Genomic DNA, 19,391 nt, shown 5'->3' with positions numbered 1-19,391 from the left:
GCCTGTCACCCGCCTGAGCTGTCCCTGTCACCCGGCCGGGCTGTCCCTGTCACCCGGCTGGGCTGTACCAGTCACCTGGCCGGGCTGTATCTGTCACCTGCCTGAGCTGTGCCTGTCACCCAGCTGGGCTGTGCCTGTCACCCAGCCAAGCTGTGCCTGTCACCCAGCCAAGCTGTGCCTGTCACCTGGCCGAGCTGTGCCTGTCACCTGGCTGGGCTCTCCCTGTCACCTCCAGCCAGGACAGCACCCCCTGACCAGGCTGTTTCCGTCACTCCTTGCCAGGCTGTCCCTGTCACCCCGGCCAGGCTGTCCCTGTCACCTGACTGGGACAGCTCCCACTGGCCAGGCTGTCCCTGTTGTCCAGCCAGAACAGCACCCCATGACTGGGGTGTCCCTGTCACCCAAAAGGGACACCACCCCCCTGACCAGGCTGTCCCTGCCACCCAGTGGGGACAACACCTGGGCCATGCTGTCCCTGTCCAAGGGCAGGCTCGGGGTTCCAGCCCCGGCCTGGGGAGGGCAGGCAGGCAGGGACACGCTCAGCTCGGCTTTACAAAGCCCAGCTTTCCCCCGCTGAGCAGCGCGGGGGTCCCGGTGCTTTTGGGGAAGGAGAAGGGGCTGGAGCTGCCCTTTGCTGACAGAAAATTTCACCGACAACATTTCACCGGGGCTCTTGATTCGCCTGCGGGGGGAGGAGCAACCCATGAGCGGATTTCACCTCCAGCAGGACAAACTCCCCGGGTCCCCCACCCAACAGGCAGAATCTGGGTGTGCAAATCCAAGCCCCGCTCCCTCCCTCGCTCCTGCCCTTCCCGGGCCGGGGGGATTCCTGCCGGCACTTACTCTGCCCGTACTGGCCGTACTGGTAGCCGGCCACGGGGTCCACGCTGTAGCTGGTGGTGCTGTAGGTGGGGGGACAGTAGGACTGCGAGGTCGGGAGGCTCTCCACGGACTTGATGGAGTCGCTGCGCTGGCTGCAGCTGGCCGAGATGGAGTTGGTGCTGTCCAGGCCGCCGTGGAGGGGAGAGATCGAGAAATCGGCCTGGGGCTGCGGCGGGACCCCGCTGGGGTTGCTCAGGATGCTCATCACCTGCAGAGACACCGAGGCACCGTCAGGGGCCGGCCGGGAGGAAAACGGCCCCGAAGCCGGCCCCGAGAACGGGGCTTTGGGATGGACGGGGCTGGCCGGGCGGGAGAGCCGAGCTCTGCTCCCCCAGACCCCGCCGGGGCACCCCTTGGAGCCCTGAATGGGGAGAATGCAGCAGTTCCACTCAGCCCACTCGGGTTTTGGGGGTATTCTGCTGCCCTGCCAGGGATGAGCAGAGGGGCCACGGAAAAGCAGGAGAAAAATCCCGATTTTCCCAAAGGGACGGTGAAGACAGCCCCGTTCTTGGGAAGTCAGGTTTGCAAAGGTCCCCGAGCAAAGCAGATCAAACCCTCGCTGCCTTTGATGCAGCTTCAGGGGCTGAAACGTCCCAGGTCTCTTTGCCCTCAAAAGTTAAAGGGTAACAGGTCCTGGTCCGGCTCCTTTCAGAGCTCCGGTGGAAAATGTAATTGAATTTGCACACAGAAAATCGTCCCGCTTTGAGACCTGAACCAGATGAACTAATTGGGTTTTTGTTGGTGTTTTTTTTTTCTTTCTCTCTCTCTTTTTTTTTTTTTTTTTTCCCAGCAAAAATGCCAGATTTGTTCCCGGGACTGAGCTGGCGGTGGGGCTCTGCCCTTCACACGGGGACCCCGGTCCCGCCAGGGATCAGCAGAATTTCCCCGGGGTAATTCCGAGTTAAGGGTGGAAAGGGCTGGCAGGGGAAGGGCCGGGGGTTCCTGAAGCCTCTCGGTCGTGTCGGAGCCGCCGCGGGCTGGGGCGGGGGGAGCGGGGACAGGGGACGGTCACCTCGGGGGGCCCGGCCGGCGCTCAGATGCCGAGCGGCTCCAAATCTCCGAATTTAGCATAACCTTATTGACATCAATTAAAGTGGCAAATTGGAAATATTTGGAGCCTGGCAAGTGGTAAAATGAGCCCTTTATCCGCCAGCAGCGGCCTGGTGAGCTTTTGTGCCGGGGCTGCATTCTCGGGAAGGACACCGGGGGGGTTTATGGGGCCGAGGCTCCCCTTCCTGCTCACCCCGACACCTTCCCGGCCCCTCCTCCCTGCCCCAGCGGGCTCCGGGGTGAATGCCCAGCCACGAGCTGGCCTCTGCTTTCTAAAGCATCTCCTCCTCCCCCCGGAAGGGCTCGGGAGCGCTGCAAAGGCGCTTTGCCTGGATGGAAAATCCCCTCCCGGCTCTGCTCCGGGAGGAGAATTTGTCCTGGAGGGGAACTCGGCAGCGGGGGGTGGAGGGGGTTGGGAAAAATCCTGGAAAATCCATCTAACCCCGAGCGCGGGGCTGGGCTGGGTGTGGGGCTGAGGCACGGGAGTGAGGATTGAGAGAGGGAAGGGTTTGTTCCCCCCATCCCTGGCTCATTTCCCCCCTCCTCCATTCCTGGCTCGTTCCCCCCCCCTCCTCCATCCCGGACTCGTTCCCCCCCATCCCGGGCTCGTTGCCCCCATTCCTGGCTCACTGACCCCATCCCTGGCTCACTGACCCCATCCCGGGCTCGTTCCCCCCCATCCCGGGCTCGTTGCCCCCATCCCTGGCTCGTTCCCCCCCATCCCGGGCTCGTTCCCCCCCATCCCGGGCTCGTTGCCCCCATCCCTGGCTCGTTCCCCCCCATCCCGAGCTCGTTGCCCCCATCCCTGGCTCACTGACCCCCCATCCCGGGCTCACTGACCCCATCCCTGGCTCGTTGCCCCCCATCCCTGGCTCGTTCCCCCCATCCCGGGCTCACTGACCCCATCCCGGTCTCGTTGCCCCCATCCCGAGCTCGTTCCCCCCCATCCCGGGCTCGTTCCCCCCCATCCCGGGCTCGTTCCCCCCATCCCGGGCTCGTTGACCCCATCCCGGGCTCGTTGCCCCCATCCCGGGCTCACTGACCCCATCCCGGTCTCGTTGCCCCCATCCCGAGCTCGTTCCCCCCCATCCCGGGCTCGTTGACCCCCCATCCCGGGCTCACTGACCCCCCGTCCCAGGCTCGTTCCCCCCATCCCGGGCTCACTGACTCCTCCTCCTCCAGGCTTTCCACCCTGCACCGAGCTCAGACTTCTCTGCTGCTCCCCCAAAGTTAAACCCGGCTCAGCTGCCCCCACACCGAGCTGAGCAGAGCCTCGGTGGGCTCTCCAGAGCCTCGTGGCAGGGATTAAGCCCCGAGGTGCTTCCATGGGAATGTTCAGCCCTAAAAATGTCCCCACGGGGCTCCCCGGCCCAAGGACTGGGGAGGAAGAGGGGAGAGTGCATTTAACAGTCAGGAGAGTGGGTTAATCCAGGACTGGGGTGCTGAGCTGTCCTGGGGGTGCATCACGGACCCCCCCAGGCTCTGCAGAGTGGAGAAATCATGGAAGGGCAGCCTGGGGGCTCTTCCAGCTGCAGAGTTATTTGTGGGGTCCCCTAAAGCTCACAACCCCTGATCTGGCTCAGCCCCAGTCCCCTGGGTTCAGGGGGAGCTCCGGGCTGGAGCATCCCCCGGCTGGAGGAGCTGGGTGTGTGTCCTGAGGGACACCCAGGACCCTGACGCGCAGCCCCCGGCCCGGCTGGAGCGAATTCACGAGCAGAGCCGGCTGTTTGAAACAACAAACACGCGCGGAAAACACAGACGTGGCAGTTGGGAGTTGTTTCTGGGAGATCTGCCCTCTCTCCTCGCCCTTCCTGAGCTGTCCAGGCCCGGCAGTGCTGCCGGGAGCCCGCCCAGCCGAGCCCCGCAGGTGCAGAGAGGATTTCACGGGCGGGGATCGCTCAGGGAGCAGCGGGGTTTGTGCTGCTCTCCCTCCCTCCCGGCCACGGCCCCGCGGTGCCCCAGCTGCTTGTGATTACCCCGCGAGAAGAACCGGCTCCCCAAGGCGGGGAGAGCCACATTAACACTTCCTTTCAGGAAAAAAAGGGGGATGTAAAGCAAGGCTGGCAAATGAAACCCAGATTCACACTCCAAATTCAGGGAGCGGGGCAGATGCTTCCACAAATCCCGCTAAAAAAAGGAATTGGCTTTAATGGTGGGAATCAGGAGCGGTTCCTGAGCTCAGCTCTGCCCCTGGGGTCTCTCCAGGCTGGCCTTGGCTCCAGCAGCCCTGGCCCTGCGGAGCTCCCAGTCCCTGCTCCCGATCTGGGATCCCTGCAGGGACACTGCCCTGCCGAGGGACAGCTCAGGCCGGCCCGAGGCTGAATTTCCCTCTGGGAATCCCCCAGGATGCCGGGATTCCCTCCCAGCCCTGCCGAGGTGGGGAACGGCTGCCTCTGGGGCGGGGGGTTCATCCCAGCTGGATGTTCCCGTGGATTTGGGGTGGCCGAGGGGACCCTGACAGCTCAGCTGAGACCCAAAACTCTCCAGTCCCTCTCCAAGAACGCTGACTGTGGGAAGTCCCTGCCCTTCCTGGACAGGCTGAGGGGGATTTGGGGCTGGGATTCCTCTTTCTGAGCAGGCTGAGGGGGATCTGGGGCCGAGAATCCCCTTCCCAGAGAGGCTGAGGGGGATTTGGGGCTGAGAAGCTCCTGCCCTTCCCAGGCAGGCTGAGGGGGATTTGGGGCTGAGCTCCCTGAGCTCTGCACAGGTTCAGCCGAGGGCAGATCTGACTTTCCCCAGCCCAGGGTTTGGAATATCGAGAGGGAACCGGAGGTTCCCGTTCCCTCCTTCCACCCAGCACGGCAAACCCCGCAGAGCCCTCCCAGGCCCACGTCCCTGGACTTCTCCTTCCAGCTGCAGAAACTCATTTTCCAGGCCACTTTTGAACTCTGGATCCCCTCCTCAAGAATGCAAAGTCCTTCTCCCTTCCCTCTCTGACCTTGCTGCCTTCTAATTTATGACTTCTTGGTACATTATCATCCCTGACTAAAAATCAATGCCCGCTCCACATCTGCCGGGGTTTATCTGCAGGGGGATCTGCTCGCTGTCCATCAGCAGGACTGACAGCGGCACCGTCCCTTTCCCTCCCTCCCATCCCCATCCTTCCCCTTCCCCCGGCCCAAATCCATCCGTGGGCTCGCACTCGGGGCGGGTCGATGCCAGCAGCCTCGGGCCTCGTCCCCTGCCTTTCCCGAGGCTGTCTTTGCGGCGGGGACGAGCGGGGAGCAGTCCCTGGGGCGTTGAGTTGATGCACAAAGACCCTCCTGGCTGAAAGCAGCAGCTCCCCCCTCACCTCCTGCCGCTGCTCCCTCCCTCCCCACCCTCCTCGGCAGCTCCCCCCCGCTCCCCCCGGGACGTTTCATCGCTCTCTCCCCTGCTATAAAAGGAGGGGAGTTAAAAAAATGTAATTAATTCCCTCCATTTCTGAGCTGGCCCTCGGGGCCTGTGGCCGCGGAAGCAGCAGCGGGGGAAATGTGCACCCTTTATGATAAAGGGAGCGGCTTTGGGGAGGGAAGCGCAATTAGGACCTTCCAGCTGGGCAATCAGGATCCGCTTTTGGGGTGCAGGGGGGCCAGAGGGGACCCGAGTGATGGGGACAGATAACACAGGGACAAGGGCAGGGCAGCAGCCGAGTTTGGTGCCAGGCCTGGCCCTGGCAGAGCCGGCGGCTGCTCCTTGGTGGCTACTGAGAACCACGGGACAGCCCCAGAGTGACCACAGCTCCTGTCCTAAAACATCCCCTGAGTGACCACGGCTCCTGCCCTAAAACACCCACTGAGTGACCACGGCTCCTGCCCTAAAACATCCCCAGAGTGACCACAGCTCCTGCCCTAAAACATCCCCTGAGTGACCACGACTCCTGCCCTAAAACATCACCAGAGTGACCACGACTCCTGCCCTAAAACATCACCAGAGTGACCACAGCTCCTGCCCTAAAACATCACCAGAGTGACCACAGCTCCTGCCCTATGGGATACCCCAGAGTGACCACGGCTCCTGTCCTAAAACATCACCAGAGTGACCACGGCTCCTGCCCTAAAACATCCCTGGAGTGACCACGGCTCCTGTCCTAAAACATCCCTGGAGTGACCACGGCTCCTGCCCTAAAACATCCCTAGAGTGACCACGGCTCCTGCCCTAAAACATCCCTGGAGTGACCACGGCTCCTGCCCTAAAACATCCCTAGAGTGACCATGGCTTCTTCCCTACAGGACATCCTGGACTGACCACGGCTCCTGTCCTACAACATCCCCACAGTGACCACAGCCCCTGCCCTATGGGATATCCTGGCTCCTGCCCTGTCTCAGAAGCTCCCCGGGATCCCCAGATGACCCCTGTCAGCTCCTGGGCACTGCGGGGACACATCCATGGACACACCCAGGGACATCCAGGGACACATTAATGGACACATTAATGGACACATCCATGGACACACCCAGGGACATCCAGGGACACAGTCAGTGACATCTATGGACACACTCAAGAACATCCAGGGACACAGTGACACATCCAGGGACATCCAGGGACACACCCAGAGACATCCAGGGACATCCAGGGACATCCAGGGACACATCCGGGGACACCCCAGGAAGGGCTCCTGGCACTGTAATTCCTGGGGCTGTGGTGCTGCTTTCCTGGGAACAAATCCTCCCTGGCTGGCAATGAATGGGATCTGTTGGACTTTTTGGGGCTACACCAGGCAAGAAGCCCCGGGAAATTCCCTGCCGGGGAGGCTGAAATCTGCCTGGCTTCCAGCTTCTGGGCTGTTCCCACTGCCCTTCCCCGGGCACGGCAAACCCTCCTGCCGGGAAACCCGCTGGATCCCCGGGATTTAGGGAGGACAACGCTCTCCCAGTTCCTCCCGGGGGAGCTCGGTCACCTCCAGCCCGGCTGCTCCAGCTCCTCTCCAGATCCTGCCCTGCCCTCCCAGGCAGATCTGGGGAGGATCCAGCTCCATCCTTCCCATCTTTCTCTCTCACCCTGCTCGTGGCAGAAGGAAAAGCCCTTCCCCACGTCAATGCTTTTTGATCTCTGTGGATTCATTTCCACTTGGCGGGAAGAGGAAGAGTCGATTATTCCACACATACATTAAATGGGAACAAAATGAAGAGGTGACTGTAGGACGGCTGAAAGCCGAAGAAAGAGTTAGGAGGAGATAAATACACTTTCCCCAAAGATCTCCACTTGAAAGGAGGATAAATATATGCAAATATGCCCCTAGGTAGGACTAAAATGACTTGTGTAGCAATCGCTAACACTGCACTCACAAAACCAAGCAATTAATTTCGAATATTTTCTAAATCACCGCAGCCAGCTGAGCTGGATCCCAGCACTCCGAACCCAGCACCCACTAAATTTGCTTTGCAGGTCCAGAGGGTGCCTCACCCTTCCTGCACCGGGAAAATCCCTGATCCGGTCACTGCGGCTCCGTGCGTGCAGCGGCACTGCCAGGCAGGGTTTGGAGCTAACCGGAGCCCTGCGGCGGGGGTTGGTGGGCAGGAGGTGCTCCTGAGGTCCTGGAGGTGTTTCCCAAGCCCAGCGATTGCCTCCGGGGTGACCTCGCTGACCTTGAGCTCAGCCCTGCCTCTCTCGGGTGTGATCGAAGCCACCGCTCGGATTTCGGGGGATTCAAGGTTGGCAAACCCAGGGCTGATCCCCGGCCTCACCCTCCGGGTGTTCATCCCCCCTCCAGGAGCTGAGGGGAGCAGTGGAGGAGCCCCCACAACCCCACGGCTCCTCCTGATACGGGCCGGCTGCAGGGCTGCTGCTGGGGAGCTGCAAAATCCCGATTTCCCACCCCAAACCTCGGCTGGAAAACGTGTGGAGAGCCGGGAACGGAACACGACGTGCCTGAATCCCGCATTCCCTACACCCCCGGGACACCAGAGCCCTCCAGAGCGGCCCCGAACGACAGCAAACCAAGCCCGGCACGGCAGCGGCGCCTTCCCGCGGCTCCGAAGCCCCGGGGGACACGGCAGGTGACATGAGATGAGCGCCTGTGCCCTACGATGGCCCTGCTCCGCTGGATGGATGGGAAGCCGCCACACACCGACGATGGAGAGGGCTCGGGGAGGTGCCAGGGGTGGGATGGAGCCGGGGATGCGATGGAGCCGCGGCACAGCGGAGCCGCGGGGGCTGCGAGGGAGGAGGAGGAGGAGGAGGAGAGCGGGGGAGGCGGTGGGAGGTTGTTACCTGATTGTTCAGGGCTATGGTGAGGTTCCAGCGGGAGCACTGCATCTTGTTTTGGGCACCCTGCTTCTGTAGGGATGTACAAATCACAGACAAGGTCTGAGGAAAGGCGCTGAGCTACGCGCAAAGAGCGGGAAGGGCTCGGCCCGACGGGAGGGGAGCGGCTGCGGCGCGGCTGCTCCGGGAGGGAGCAGCGGGATCCCACGAGGGAAGCGGGAGCACCGCGGGGTCAAATGACCGCCGAGGGCTCCGAGAAATCCCACGGGAGAAGTGGGAGAGGGAGGGGAAGAGTGGGAATTGCGTTAAAAGCTGCTTGGTCTGGGGACGCGACACACATTCCCTGGCTTGGGACACCAAAATCTGCTTTGGGACACCAGACTCTGCTCTGGGACACCAAAATCTGCTCCAAAACACAAGCCATTGTCCGTGGCGTGAGACACCAAACTCTGCTCTGGGACACCAGACCCTGCTTTGGGACACGAAACTCTGCTCTGGGACACCAGACCCTGCTCCAAAACACAAGCCATCGTCCCTGGCTTGGGACACCAAACTCTGCTCTGGGACACCAAACTCTGTTTGGAAACACGAGCCATCGTCCCTGGCTTGGGACACCAAACTCTGCTCAAACACGAGCCACAGTCCCCGACTTGGGACTCCAAACTCTGATTTGGGACATCAAACGCTGCTCTGATGCACAAAACCCTGCTCCAAAACACCAGCCGTTGTCCCCATCCTTGGGACACCAAACTCTGCTCACAAATATAAGCCACGGTCCCTGGCCTGGGACACCAAACTCTGTGGCAGCAGCTCTGGCCACAGAGAGAAACGCAGCTTTGCCAGGCATCGTTCTGGGAAAGTCGGTGAGAAGATCAGAGAAAAGAATTATAAATGATTCTTATCTTAACCTGCTGCACCTGGTGGTGTGAACGTGTGGAATGTGTTATGGAGATTTGCTTACCGAAGGGTGGTTTCTTAATTAGCCAATAGTGATGGTGTTTTAATTTAAGGATCAATTAGGTCCTGCAGCAAATCAGGGTATAAAAAACAATGGGTTTCTTAATAAAGTGAAATTAGCCCTCTGTGAATGTCTTGAGAGTCTGTGTCACTTGTCACCCGCTCTGGACCCCATTCCAATGACAGAACTCTGCTCTGGGACATCGATCTTTGTCCCTAAACATGAGCCACGGTCCTGACTTGGGACACCAGGCTCTGCTCTGGGACACCAAACTCTGCAATTCCCCAGAGAAAAGCGGGAATCAAAGGCTTGGCCAGGCTGGATCACCAGGGAGGAAACACAAAGGCGTTTAGTGGCGTGCGGGCTGGGGGAGGCCAGCGGGGTCCCAGGCTATGGCCATCGATTTCACCGACCGGGAAGCACCGGGAGAGAGCAGCTCCTCCCTCCCGGAACCGGGGGAGGCTCGAGCCAAGAGCAGAACGAGCCCCTCCCCACCCCGAACTCCCGCAGGGCTCCAGGCGCAGCTCCCCTCGGGGAAGGAGCTGTTTGTGCTTTACACCCATCAGCGCCGCGGCACTCCGGCACCGAGCGATTTCCCTGATTTCACTGGGATCCTGAGACATTCGATAGACAAAACCCAGGATGGAGCCGGGGCTGCCCCGAGGCGCTGCTCAGCCCCAAACTCCCGATCTTTGAGTCGCCACGAGCAAGCTCCGTCCTGGTGCTGCTTCCACCCGCCGCGTGTTTAACCTTAGATTCCTCCGAGAATACTTCGGAAGGGAGAGTCTGGGTGGGAAAATCCCCCTGCTGGAATGGGAAGCGTCTCTGGGACGCTTCACCTCGAGTATCCGGGGCAGGAACACGAATCCTTGCTTGTGGAATTTTGGGACAAAGTCACGTGAGAGAGAAAGCAGGAAGGCAGAACCATGGAAAACTGGAATTCCCAAATGCTTCCAGAGCAATGAAAGGACTCGGGGTAGATTTGGGGTTGGGAATGGGTCGGGCTTGTGGCTTTTGTTCTGCGTTTTTGGGTAAGCTCAGACCCGCTGGGGGCAGGCGGGGAAGGAGGAGCTCTGGGGGCTTGGTGAGGGATACAAAACGCCAAGAAAGGAACAAACACACCCAAGGTTCCCCATGAAACAGCCCAAAACCTGTGGTCGTGCTGTCAGAGCGGCATCGAGGAGCCTCAGCAATTTCCAGCTGCTTTAGGAACTTCTCTTATTCCTCTGACAAAGCCAGACCCAATTAATCCACGGCAAGGTCTCCGTCTCCTCCCCTGTCCCTCCTCTCCCTCGCTCCATTCCCATTCCCGATCCCGGCAGTGCAGCCCCCGGGCCCCTTGATGGAGCTTCCAAAGATTTCCTGGGATGCTCTGGGCCCGCTCCAGCCCCCCCACCCCGCGCCCGGTGAGTGCGGGGGAGCCTCTGCCGGTGCCAAATGAGCTGCACCACAAAGAATCGCCGCGGGTCCCAGCGGGGCTCCTGGCCCCGGGCGCGGCTGCTCGTTGCGCTGATAGCCCCGTGCGCTGATAGCCCGGTGGGCTGATAGCCCGGTGTGCTGATAGCCCCGTGCGCTGATAGCCCCGTGCGCTGATAGCCCCGGCCCTGCTCCGGGCTCCCCGCGCTGATAGCGATGCCTCAGGGTTTGAGCTTTTGTATTTCCCACGTGTTTGTGACCCTGCAGCTCTTCAGAGCGGAGCTCCACGCTCCACACGCAGTGTCAGCTGCTGCTCTCCCGTTTGGGGCACACACAACAATTCCTCTCCAGGCCGGGCAATCAAGGACACCTCACTGCCCCAGGCCCCAGAGACTGAACAAAAGGGAGCTGGGGGAGCAACCCTGGGGTGAATGACTTCATCACCTGAAGCTGCAATTGGAGGATTAACCCCCAATACGCGAATGGACCAAACTTACGGAAGTGTGACCCGTCACCTCACAAAACTCACCAATCCCGTGACCCGTGGTCCATTTTTGGGTGCAGCCCCTGGGGGGCTTTGTCTGCCCGAGATGTACCTGAGGGCCCTTCAGTAAATATAAGCGCTTTTTATTCCCTTAATTTTATTCCTTTAATTTTGTCTGGCTCTGTTTTTAGGTAGCCCCAAAAGGCACCGATAGCCCCAGCCCTGCCCCGGGCTCCTCTCTGCCTCCCCCGCTCTCTGATCTGTCGAGGGCTGTAATCAGTTAAGCCCGGCTTAAGCGCGGTGTAAGGGACACCCGCTCAGCCCGGCCGCTGCCCGCGGGGCTCGCCGCGCCGGCCGGGAGAGGTCACGGCGGTGAAGCCGCGCCGCCGAGCCCGGCAAGTGCAGCGGGGCCGGGCGCAGAGCAGCCCCAGCCGCCCGAGGAAAGGGAAAATCAGCGGCGCCGAGCTCCCTGCTCGGCCCCTTGCCCGATTCCCGGTTTTTAAGGGGGGGTTTCTCTTCCCAGCCCGCCCCAAAGCCTGAGCGGGATCCCGGGAGATCCTGGCGGCGCCTCGGCTCCGGGTGGGTTTTCTGAAGCTGCCACGGCGGGGCGGGGGGTTGTTAAAGTCAGGGCCTCTTTTTCCTTCGCCCAAAGGAAAATCCCAGCTCCCGAATCCAAGGAAACTCCGCTGCCAGCCCTGCACGTGCTCTGCCTCCGGAGCCCTCTCTGCTGCCGGGGTTTCAGGAGCTGCCGGCTCGCACCAAACATGAGCCTCCAAAGCCTCCCCGAAAAGCGGGAATTGGGGATGAAGGAGCTGCACCCGGCGCGGAGCACAGCCTGGTGGATGCAGCGGGGAAGGAAGCGGGATCCGCGATGAAATCCCGGCCAAAGGAGCCCCGATGCTGCAGCTCCAACACCTCTCCTGCCCCCTGGCCAGGCTTTCCCCTTGTCTCCAGGAACGGCCATTCCTGGGGACGCTCCATGGAAAAGGAGCCCTTTGTGTGCCTTGTTTGCCACCGCCCCCACGCTGCTCCGCCGTGCCGGGTCCCAACAGCCCCGGTTCCATCCTGAGCTCCCCGGAGAGAGCCCGAGGGAATCTCGGCAGGACAGGCACCGCCCGAGGCGATTTCTGAAATCCCAGAGCTCATTCCTGCTCCCCAGATGGGAGAAACCCGGTAGCATTCACTGCCCTCACCCCAAATTCCACCTGGCCCTAATCCCAAACTCCGGGCTCCGAGCATCCCCGTCTGACCGGGCACTTCCCCACCAGGAATTGCCGGTTTTGGGAATAAAACCCGACAGGGTCGATTAAAAACGGCGCAGGCACACAAAGAGCAGAACAAAATCTTCCCCCGCAGCGCTAAGAACGGCTCGGGGGAGCGGGGTTTAGATCCCACCCGTCCCCGGCTCCTCCAGCTCTCCAAAAGCCGCTCGGATGGAGTTTTCCTGCCGAGGTCGAGGTGCTTACTTAAGCAGGGGATGAGATGAATCCCTCCCCGGGTATCTCGGCTCTGCCGTACCTGGGGTGGCCGCGCAAACCCCGCAGAGCTCCCGGTGATTATTTATTTGTGCGCTCATCACAAACGGGGGAAGCCTCGGAACAGCGAGGCAGAAGAGCAGAAGCTCCTGGGTTAACGCCTCACTCGCCGCCCTTCCCGCTCCTTCGCGGGCACAATTTGAGTTTTTGGCCACCTCTGAAGGTGCTCCGGATTAAAACATCTTTTAGAATGACAAAGCCAAGCCACCACGGAGCGATCTGGATCATCAGAGCAACCAAACGCCTCTTTTTAAACCCTGGTGTTTTGTTTGTTTGTTTGTTTCCTCACGGACGCCACCGATGGCCTGGAACCAGGAGATGTGTTTGAGGGGAAGAAGACGCCCTGATGGAAGGCGGCTGGCTGCTCGCAGAGCCGCGCCTTGCCAGGGCGCTGCCTCACTGAAATCCAACCTTTTCCAAGGAAAACAGCCCCGCATCCTCCGCGCGGGACCCGCAGCGCATCCCTCGCCCTCCCGCACAAATGCGAGAACTCCATTCCTTAACCCCACAACTCCCGGCCGGGCCACGAGGTTTTTATGAGAATATCTTGGTCCAAAACCTGCAGAAAGCGGCAAATCCTCGCTCCGTGCCCGTCCTGGCTGCGGTGCCAGGGGCAGGAGCGCGGCTGCCACTCCCTCGACGGCTCGAGCGGAGTTTTGGAGGCATCTCCTGCCGCAGAAGTTTAAAAGCACACAAGGCTCTGCTGATCCCGAGATAACCGCTGGAAAAGGGATTAGAGATACTTAGCGGAGGAGAGGGAAGACTCAGGAAGGGCTGATCATTTCCAAGATATGACTATTTAAAGATAATGATTGCATAAATTTAATTAATGCATTTTCATGCCGCAAATGGCCGTTTTGTAATTAATGTATCTGGCCTCGCTAAGCATGGGAGATCACATCTCCCGCCCCCTCCCCTCGCGAGCCCCCCTCCGCCTCCCGTTTAATGAAAGACAGAGAGCAGATGACAGAAACAATTTGTCAGCCCGCGCGGGTGTCAGATGCCTAATTGGTTGCGCTGAGTTAGTGGGAAGTGAGGGGGGAGAGGGTCGGGGCTGGGGGGGCTCTTTTCCCTCTTTATCCCGAGCTCCGGGCCGAGTGTCCGCGCCGGGGGCGGGGGGAGCGAGGGGCGAAAGTGTTTCGTGTTAATTGATGGCGATTAGGACGCAGATTGGCTGTGGCAGGCGCTGGGCAGTGACAAGCGGGGGACACCCGCGCACAGCTGGCACATGTCACCGCTGCCGGCAGCGGGGACAGCGCCCGCGCTGCTGGCCCGGCTGCTCGCTCCCGTCCCGCTCCCACCTCGCTTCATCCCGACCCCAGATCCCATCCCGATCCCATCCCGATCCCAGATCCCTTCCCGCTCCCATCTCGATCCTATCCCGCTCCCATCCCGATCCCAGATCCCTTCCCGCTCCCATCTCGATCCTATCCCGCTCCCATCCCGATCCCAGATCCCTTCCCGCTCCCATCCCGATCCTATCTCTATCCTATCCCGCTCCCATCCCGATCCCAGATCCCTTCCCGCTCCCATCCCGATCCCAGATCCCTTCCCGCTCCCATCCCGATCCCAGCTCTGCTCCCACCCTCCAGCTCAGCGAGGAACCGGGACCTTGGCAGGCGTTTGTAGCTCTGGGGAAAAGCTGAACCCCCCAAAACCAGAGCTCAGCCCGGGTTTTATCTGCCCTGAGCCCTGCCAGGGAAAATCTCCGGGTCCCGCCTGCTCCCGTCCCTGCCTCACTACGAGCCAGTTTTAAACCCGTCCCTGCCTCACTACGAGCCGGTTTTAAACCCGTCCCTGCCTCACTACGAGCCGGTTTTAAACCCGAGACTAAGGCAGGGCGGAGTTAGTGTATGGAGCAGCTGCTGCCGGGGCTTGGCGGGTGCCTTTGCGCAACGTTTGGGACTGCGGGGGAGAGCGAGCTGAACCCCAAAAAGCAGAGCCCAGCTGCCCTGAGCCCTGCCAGCCTTTGCACCGAGAGATCCTGGGAAAATCGCCGTGTCCTGCCCGCTCCCGTCCCTGCCTCACTGCGAGCCGGTTTTAAACCCGAGATTAAGGCAGAGCGGAGTTAATGTATGGACCAGCTGCTGCCGGGGCTTTGCGGGTGCCCGCGGGTCAGCGGCAGAAAAGCCTCGCCTGATTAATTCTGCCCTGGTCATTATGTGGAGGAGAAAAACCTCCTGTCCGCACAAAAAACGGGAATCTGGAGCTTCCCGGGGGGGGGGAGAGACCCTGCACCCCGGCAGGACACAGCACGCACGGTCCAAAGTCCAGCCAGGAGCAGGAATCGGCCTCGTTTCTGGAATATTCTGCCGTTTTCCGGGGCTCTGAGCTGATCACAGCACGCAGCAGCAGCAGGCGCGGCAGGGCTCAGCTCGGCCCTGCCCGAGGAAAACCAGCCCAGCAAGGCCAAAACTCGAGCCCAAGAAAAGATAAATCTCGAGCCCAAGAAAGGCTTAAACTTGAGCCTAAGGAAGGCCAAGACTTGAGCCCAAGAAAGGCTAAAACTCAAGCCCAATAAAAGCTAAAACTCGAGTCAAAAAACTATAAACCTTGAGCCAAGAAAATAAAAAACTTGAGCCCAATAAAAGCTAAAACCTGAGCCCAAGAAAAGCTGAAATGCGAGCCCAAGAAAGGCCAAAACTCGAGCCCAGAAAAGGCCAAAGCTCGAACACAGGAAAGGCCAAAACTCGAGGCCAAAAAAGGTAGAACTTGAGCCCAAGAAAGGCTAAAACTCGAGCCGGTGCTGGGGTTTATCGGGGAGCAGGAATTCGAGCATTCCAAATGCTGGCAGGCTCGTTCCAGCCAGCCTTGGCATAAGCCAAGCCTAGCAATGAGAGCTTCAGACCACGTTTGGGGTGGTTTGGGGTCTCCCTCAGCCCATCCTGGGAGGTGTAAGGGAGGCTGATAATGTTTGATAAGGTTTGATAAGGTTTGATAAGGTTTTATCAGCTTTATTTCAGTGCCACGCACAGGAATGGGGTGGGGAGGAGGAGCCGAGAACAGAAAATGTGGGATTTCCAAGCTGGGCCCTGATTTAAACCCACAAAAAGAGAAACTCTGGCTTTAAATCCCAGCTCCTCCTGGAACAGGTTGACAAAGGGTCAGCAGGTGAGGGATGAACGCTGTGGGAAGGATAAACAGCATTTTCTTCCAGAGGAAAAAAGCCTTTCCACCGGCATCCATGGAAATGGGAACGGCTGAGGGATCCATGCAATCACAAACATCGAGGCAGAGGCCAAAATGAGGCAAAACGCCGCGATTTGGGGCAAAGCACGGGGAAATGAACGATCCATTCAGGATCATTCCTGTCCTTTTGCTTACAAAGAGGGAAAACCGAACTCTCCAGGCTGCGCTGAATGAAACGACCCCGTTTGGTGTCCCCATCACCCCCGGCCCTCCCGGTGACCCCTTTTCCTTTGGGATGGGGTTTCAGGTGCACAGCAGGACCCCGCTGCTGTTTGTTGGTGCCACCTGCACACAAAGAGGAGCAAAGCCCCCCAAAGCCCGGATATTCCACAGCTGGGACCTGCCCTCCCCCCTCGGGCCCGGCTCTGGCCGTGCCCTTCCCCGGGAAGCAAATCCAGAAGAAAAGGAGAAAGCCCCGGATTCCTGAACCCTCCCCTGCAAAGCCAAGTCTGGCCCGACCCTGAGAATGACAAAAAGAGGGGCTGAAAGTGCTGTAGATAAAACGGAGGGATGGTTCAAATCCCTTCCAAAAATCCAGCAGGCACAAGCCCTGAGGAATACCCAGAATTTGTGGGATTTTCTCCTTCCAAGAGCAACCCTGACACACCCTGGCCTGGTCACCCACTCCTAAATTCTCCCTGAAGGATCCCAAATCCCCTCCTGGCTGCTAAAGGACCCTGAAATCGCCTCCGGGCTGCTGAGGGATCCCAAATCCCCTCCGGGCTGAGGGGACGAGCCGGGCTGGGCTGTGCCTGTCACGTCCCCACCGCCCCGTGGCAAACGAGCCCTGCTGCACAACCGGGATTTATTAAATGACATCCAACAACTGCCTCATTAAATCAGGGCTCCGGCGCGGGCCGGAAGTCTTAATTTAAAGTGTCACCAACAATCAGGTGGTTCGGGCAGGCAGAGAGGGGGAAAAACGGGGCCCAAAAAGTCGGAAGCAGAGCCCAGTTTTGGGGCGAGAGGTGGTTTTTGTGCTGCTCGGGCCAGAGGTTGGGAAAATCTTTGGATTTTTGTGGGCCAGAGGTTGGGAAAATCTTTGTTCTGCGTTTGCTTTCGCAGGGTCCCCGCCGTGAACGCTCGAGCACCTTTGGGGTGTTTGAGATGCAGCGAAGGTCGAGGCCGAGATTGCCTCGCAATTGAAAACGCGGCCAGCGGTAAATTCGGTTTGTTCGCACCGGGAACGCTCCGGCTGCCGGGCAGGGGCGGCGGGGGCCGGGCGGGGGCGGGAGCCGCTCCCCGAGCCCCGGCCAAAATTAAATTTCAAAGTTTAATGAGTTGCGAAGGGCGCGGGATTAAAGCAGCGCGGTGCCCGCAGCGGAGCGGGGCCGGGAGGAGGGAGCGGCGGAGAGAGGCAGCGGAAAAATCCCACCCAGCCCCGAACGTCAGGGAACAGAGCGAGTGAAAAATGTCAGGGCAAATTGCTCTTGACAGTGTTAATATCTGCACCTCATAGCAATAATTACATGTAAATAAATAGTGAAATAGCTCTCAGCTGGAGGCTGCGCTCCGCGCGCAGATGCCGCTCACAGCCAGCTGGGGACCTCTCGCTCCTCCGCGGCCGCGTCCCCCCTCCTTCTCTCCTTCCCTCCCTCTCTCCTTCCCTCCCTCTCTCCTTCCCTCCCTCTCCGCTTCCATCCGTGCCAGAGCCGCCACAGCGAGCGCTGCCGGCCGCCGCTCCGAGCTCAGCCCTCCCCCGCTCCCAGCGCTCCTTCCCTCCCCAAATCCCGGGAAAACGACGCCGCTCCAGCCCCTCGGCAGGGAAAAGCGGCTTTGAATCCCCGGCGGTGGCGTGGGGGAAGCTCGGGGATGGGACTGGGAATGGGGATGGGGATGGGATGGGAATGGGGATGGGGATGGGGAGGGGGATGGGGATGGCATGGCCATCCCTTCCCTCTCTGCAGGCTCCCAGGAGTGCCAGGAGGGCCGGAGCCATGCCAGCGCTGGGATGGCGCTGCTCTGGTCCCTGAGCCTGGCTCTGGCTGCGCAGGATGCTGGGGAACATTGGGGCTGGCAGCGGGATCAGCAGGATCAGCGGGATCAGCAGGAAGAGGCCTCATTTCCCCAGGAGTTCCATCCCAGGGGCATCCCTGGGGATTACCTGCCTGCCCCTGTGCACCCCAAAATCCCCTCCACACCCCCACCCTGCCACGGGGTCACTGCAGAAATGCCCGGCCATGAGGGGACAGGGCCACAGCCCTGTGACACCGGGGTCAGCCGGCCCCATTCCAGCCCCCATGGCAGGCTGGAGAAACCAGGAATGACAAGGGAAGGGGAATTTAGGGTGGCTGCTCACCGGCCCTGCCAGGAGGAGCCCGGCATGGAGGAACAGTGACGCCAGGAGCAAACAGAGCCACCAGGAGCCACCACAGCCTGTGGAGTCCCTGCCAGGACAGGGATGGAGGCCAGGGCCATGGGTGGAATGAGAGACGGGATAAGAGCTTGGAGGAGTGGGATGGAATGGGAGATGGGATAAGAGGCTGGAACAGGAGATGGGATAAGAGCTTGGAAGAGTGGGATGGAACAGGAGATGGGATCAGAGCTTGGAGGAACAGGATGGAACAGGAGATGGGGTAAGAACTTGCAAGAGCAGCCCAGGCAGGATGAGCAGGTAGAGCTCCTTTGTTCCAGGACATCCCCTGAGCGGGACAGCAGGACACCAGGCCCAGTTCCTGATCCTTGTGGGGAACGGCCCCTGTCACTGTCCCCAGGCTCCTGGCAGCTCCGAGGGGAAGATTCCCATTATTGTCACGGGTTTGGCCCAAGGCCTGCGGGTGCCGGAGTGGGGAGAGGGGCAGGGAGTGCTCCGAGGGACTGAGAGCAAGCACACGGCTGCAGAAATCTGGAACTGAAGAGCTCCTGCAGAGAAGGGGGTTGGGCCAGCACCGGCCCTTCCGAAGCCTCAGGGCTGCAGCCTGACATTCAAATGGGATAAAATCCCTGTGCTCCCATTCTTGGCCTGGGAATCACCCCCTTCCCCCGTGGTACTGTGAGGAGAAACATCCTGGGGGAGGAGATCCTGGGATGGGACACTGAAAGCTTTGGAAAGAGTCAAGATTTCATTTCAGCCCCATTCTCCTCCTTTTGGACAACATCTCCCTCTGCACCCTTCCCAATCCCAGCCCTACAGCCCAGCTCTGACTGGGAATTGTGGGGCTCTCACTAGGATCTTGGGGTTCTGACTGGGAGCTGTGGGGTTCTGCTGATGCCCCTCAGATGGGTTATTCCTAAATACATCCAGCTGTCATTCCCAAACAAACCCAAAGATGTTCTTCACCACCAAATCCCTGCTCAGCAGCCAAACCCCAAACCCAAGATCCCAAACTGAGAGCAGGGAGGCTCCTGCTGCACCTCATCCCAAACTGAGAGCAGGGAGAGGCTCCTGCTGCACCTCATCCCAAACTGAGAGCAGGGAGAGGCTCCTGCACACCTCATCCCAAACCCTGAGAGCAGGGAGAGGCTCCTGCTGCACCTCATCCCAATCTGAGAGCAGGGAGGCTCCTGCTGCAGCTCATCCCAAACCCTGAGAGCAGAGAGAGGCTCCTGCTGCACCTCATCCCAAACTGAGAGCAGGGAGAGGCTCCTGCCCACCTCATCCCAAACTGAGAGCAGGGAGAGGCTCCTGCTGCACCTCATCCCAAACTGAGAGCAGGGAGAGGCTCCTGCTGCACCTCATCCCAAACTGAGA

At 60.2% G+C, this 19,391-nt stretch overlaps 1 protein-coding gene across 2 annotated transcripts in view; it reads right to left on the bottom strand.

Annotated features, from left to right (window-relative positions):
• The window catches only part of PAX7 (paired box 7), a 121,660-nt gene that overhangs the window by 4,220 nt on the left and 98,049 nt on the right, over nt 1-19,391 (bottom strand). For both annotated transcript variants that reach the window (XM_038160095.1, XM_038160096.1), the window contains exon 9: nt 844-1,090. In XM_038160095.1, coding sequence (XP_038016023.1) covers nt 844-1,090 — 247 coding nt within the window. The remainder of the gene's footprint in view (nt 1-843; nt 1,091-19,391) is intronic.

Source organism: Motacilla alba, chromosome 21 (assembly GCF_015832195.1).
Source record: "Motacilla alba alba isolate MOTALB_02 chromosome 21, Motacilla_alba_V1.0_pri, whole genome shotgun sequence".
NCBI lineage: Eukaryota > Metazoa > Chordata > Aves > Passeriformes > Motacillidae > Motacilla > Motacilla alba.
The sequence above is the reverse complement of the archived record's forward strand: the minus strand, read 5'-3'. Positions and strand labels throughout refer to the sequence as shown.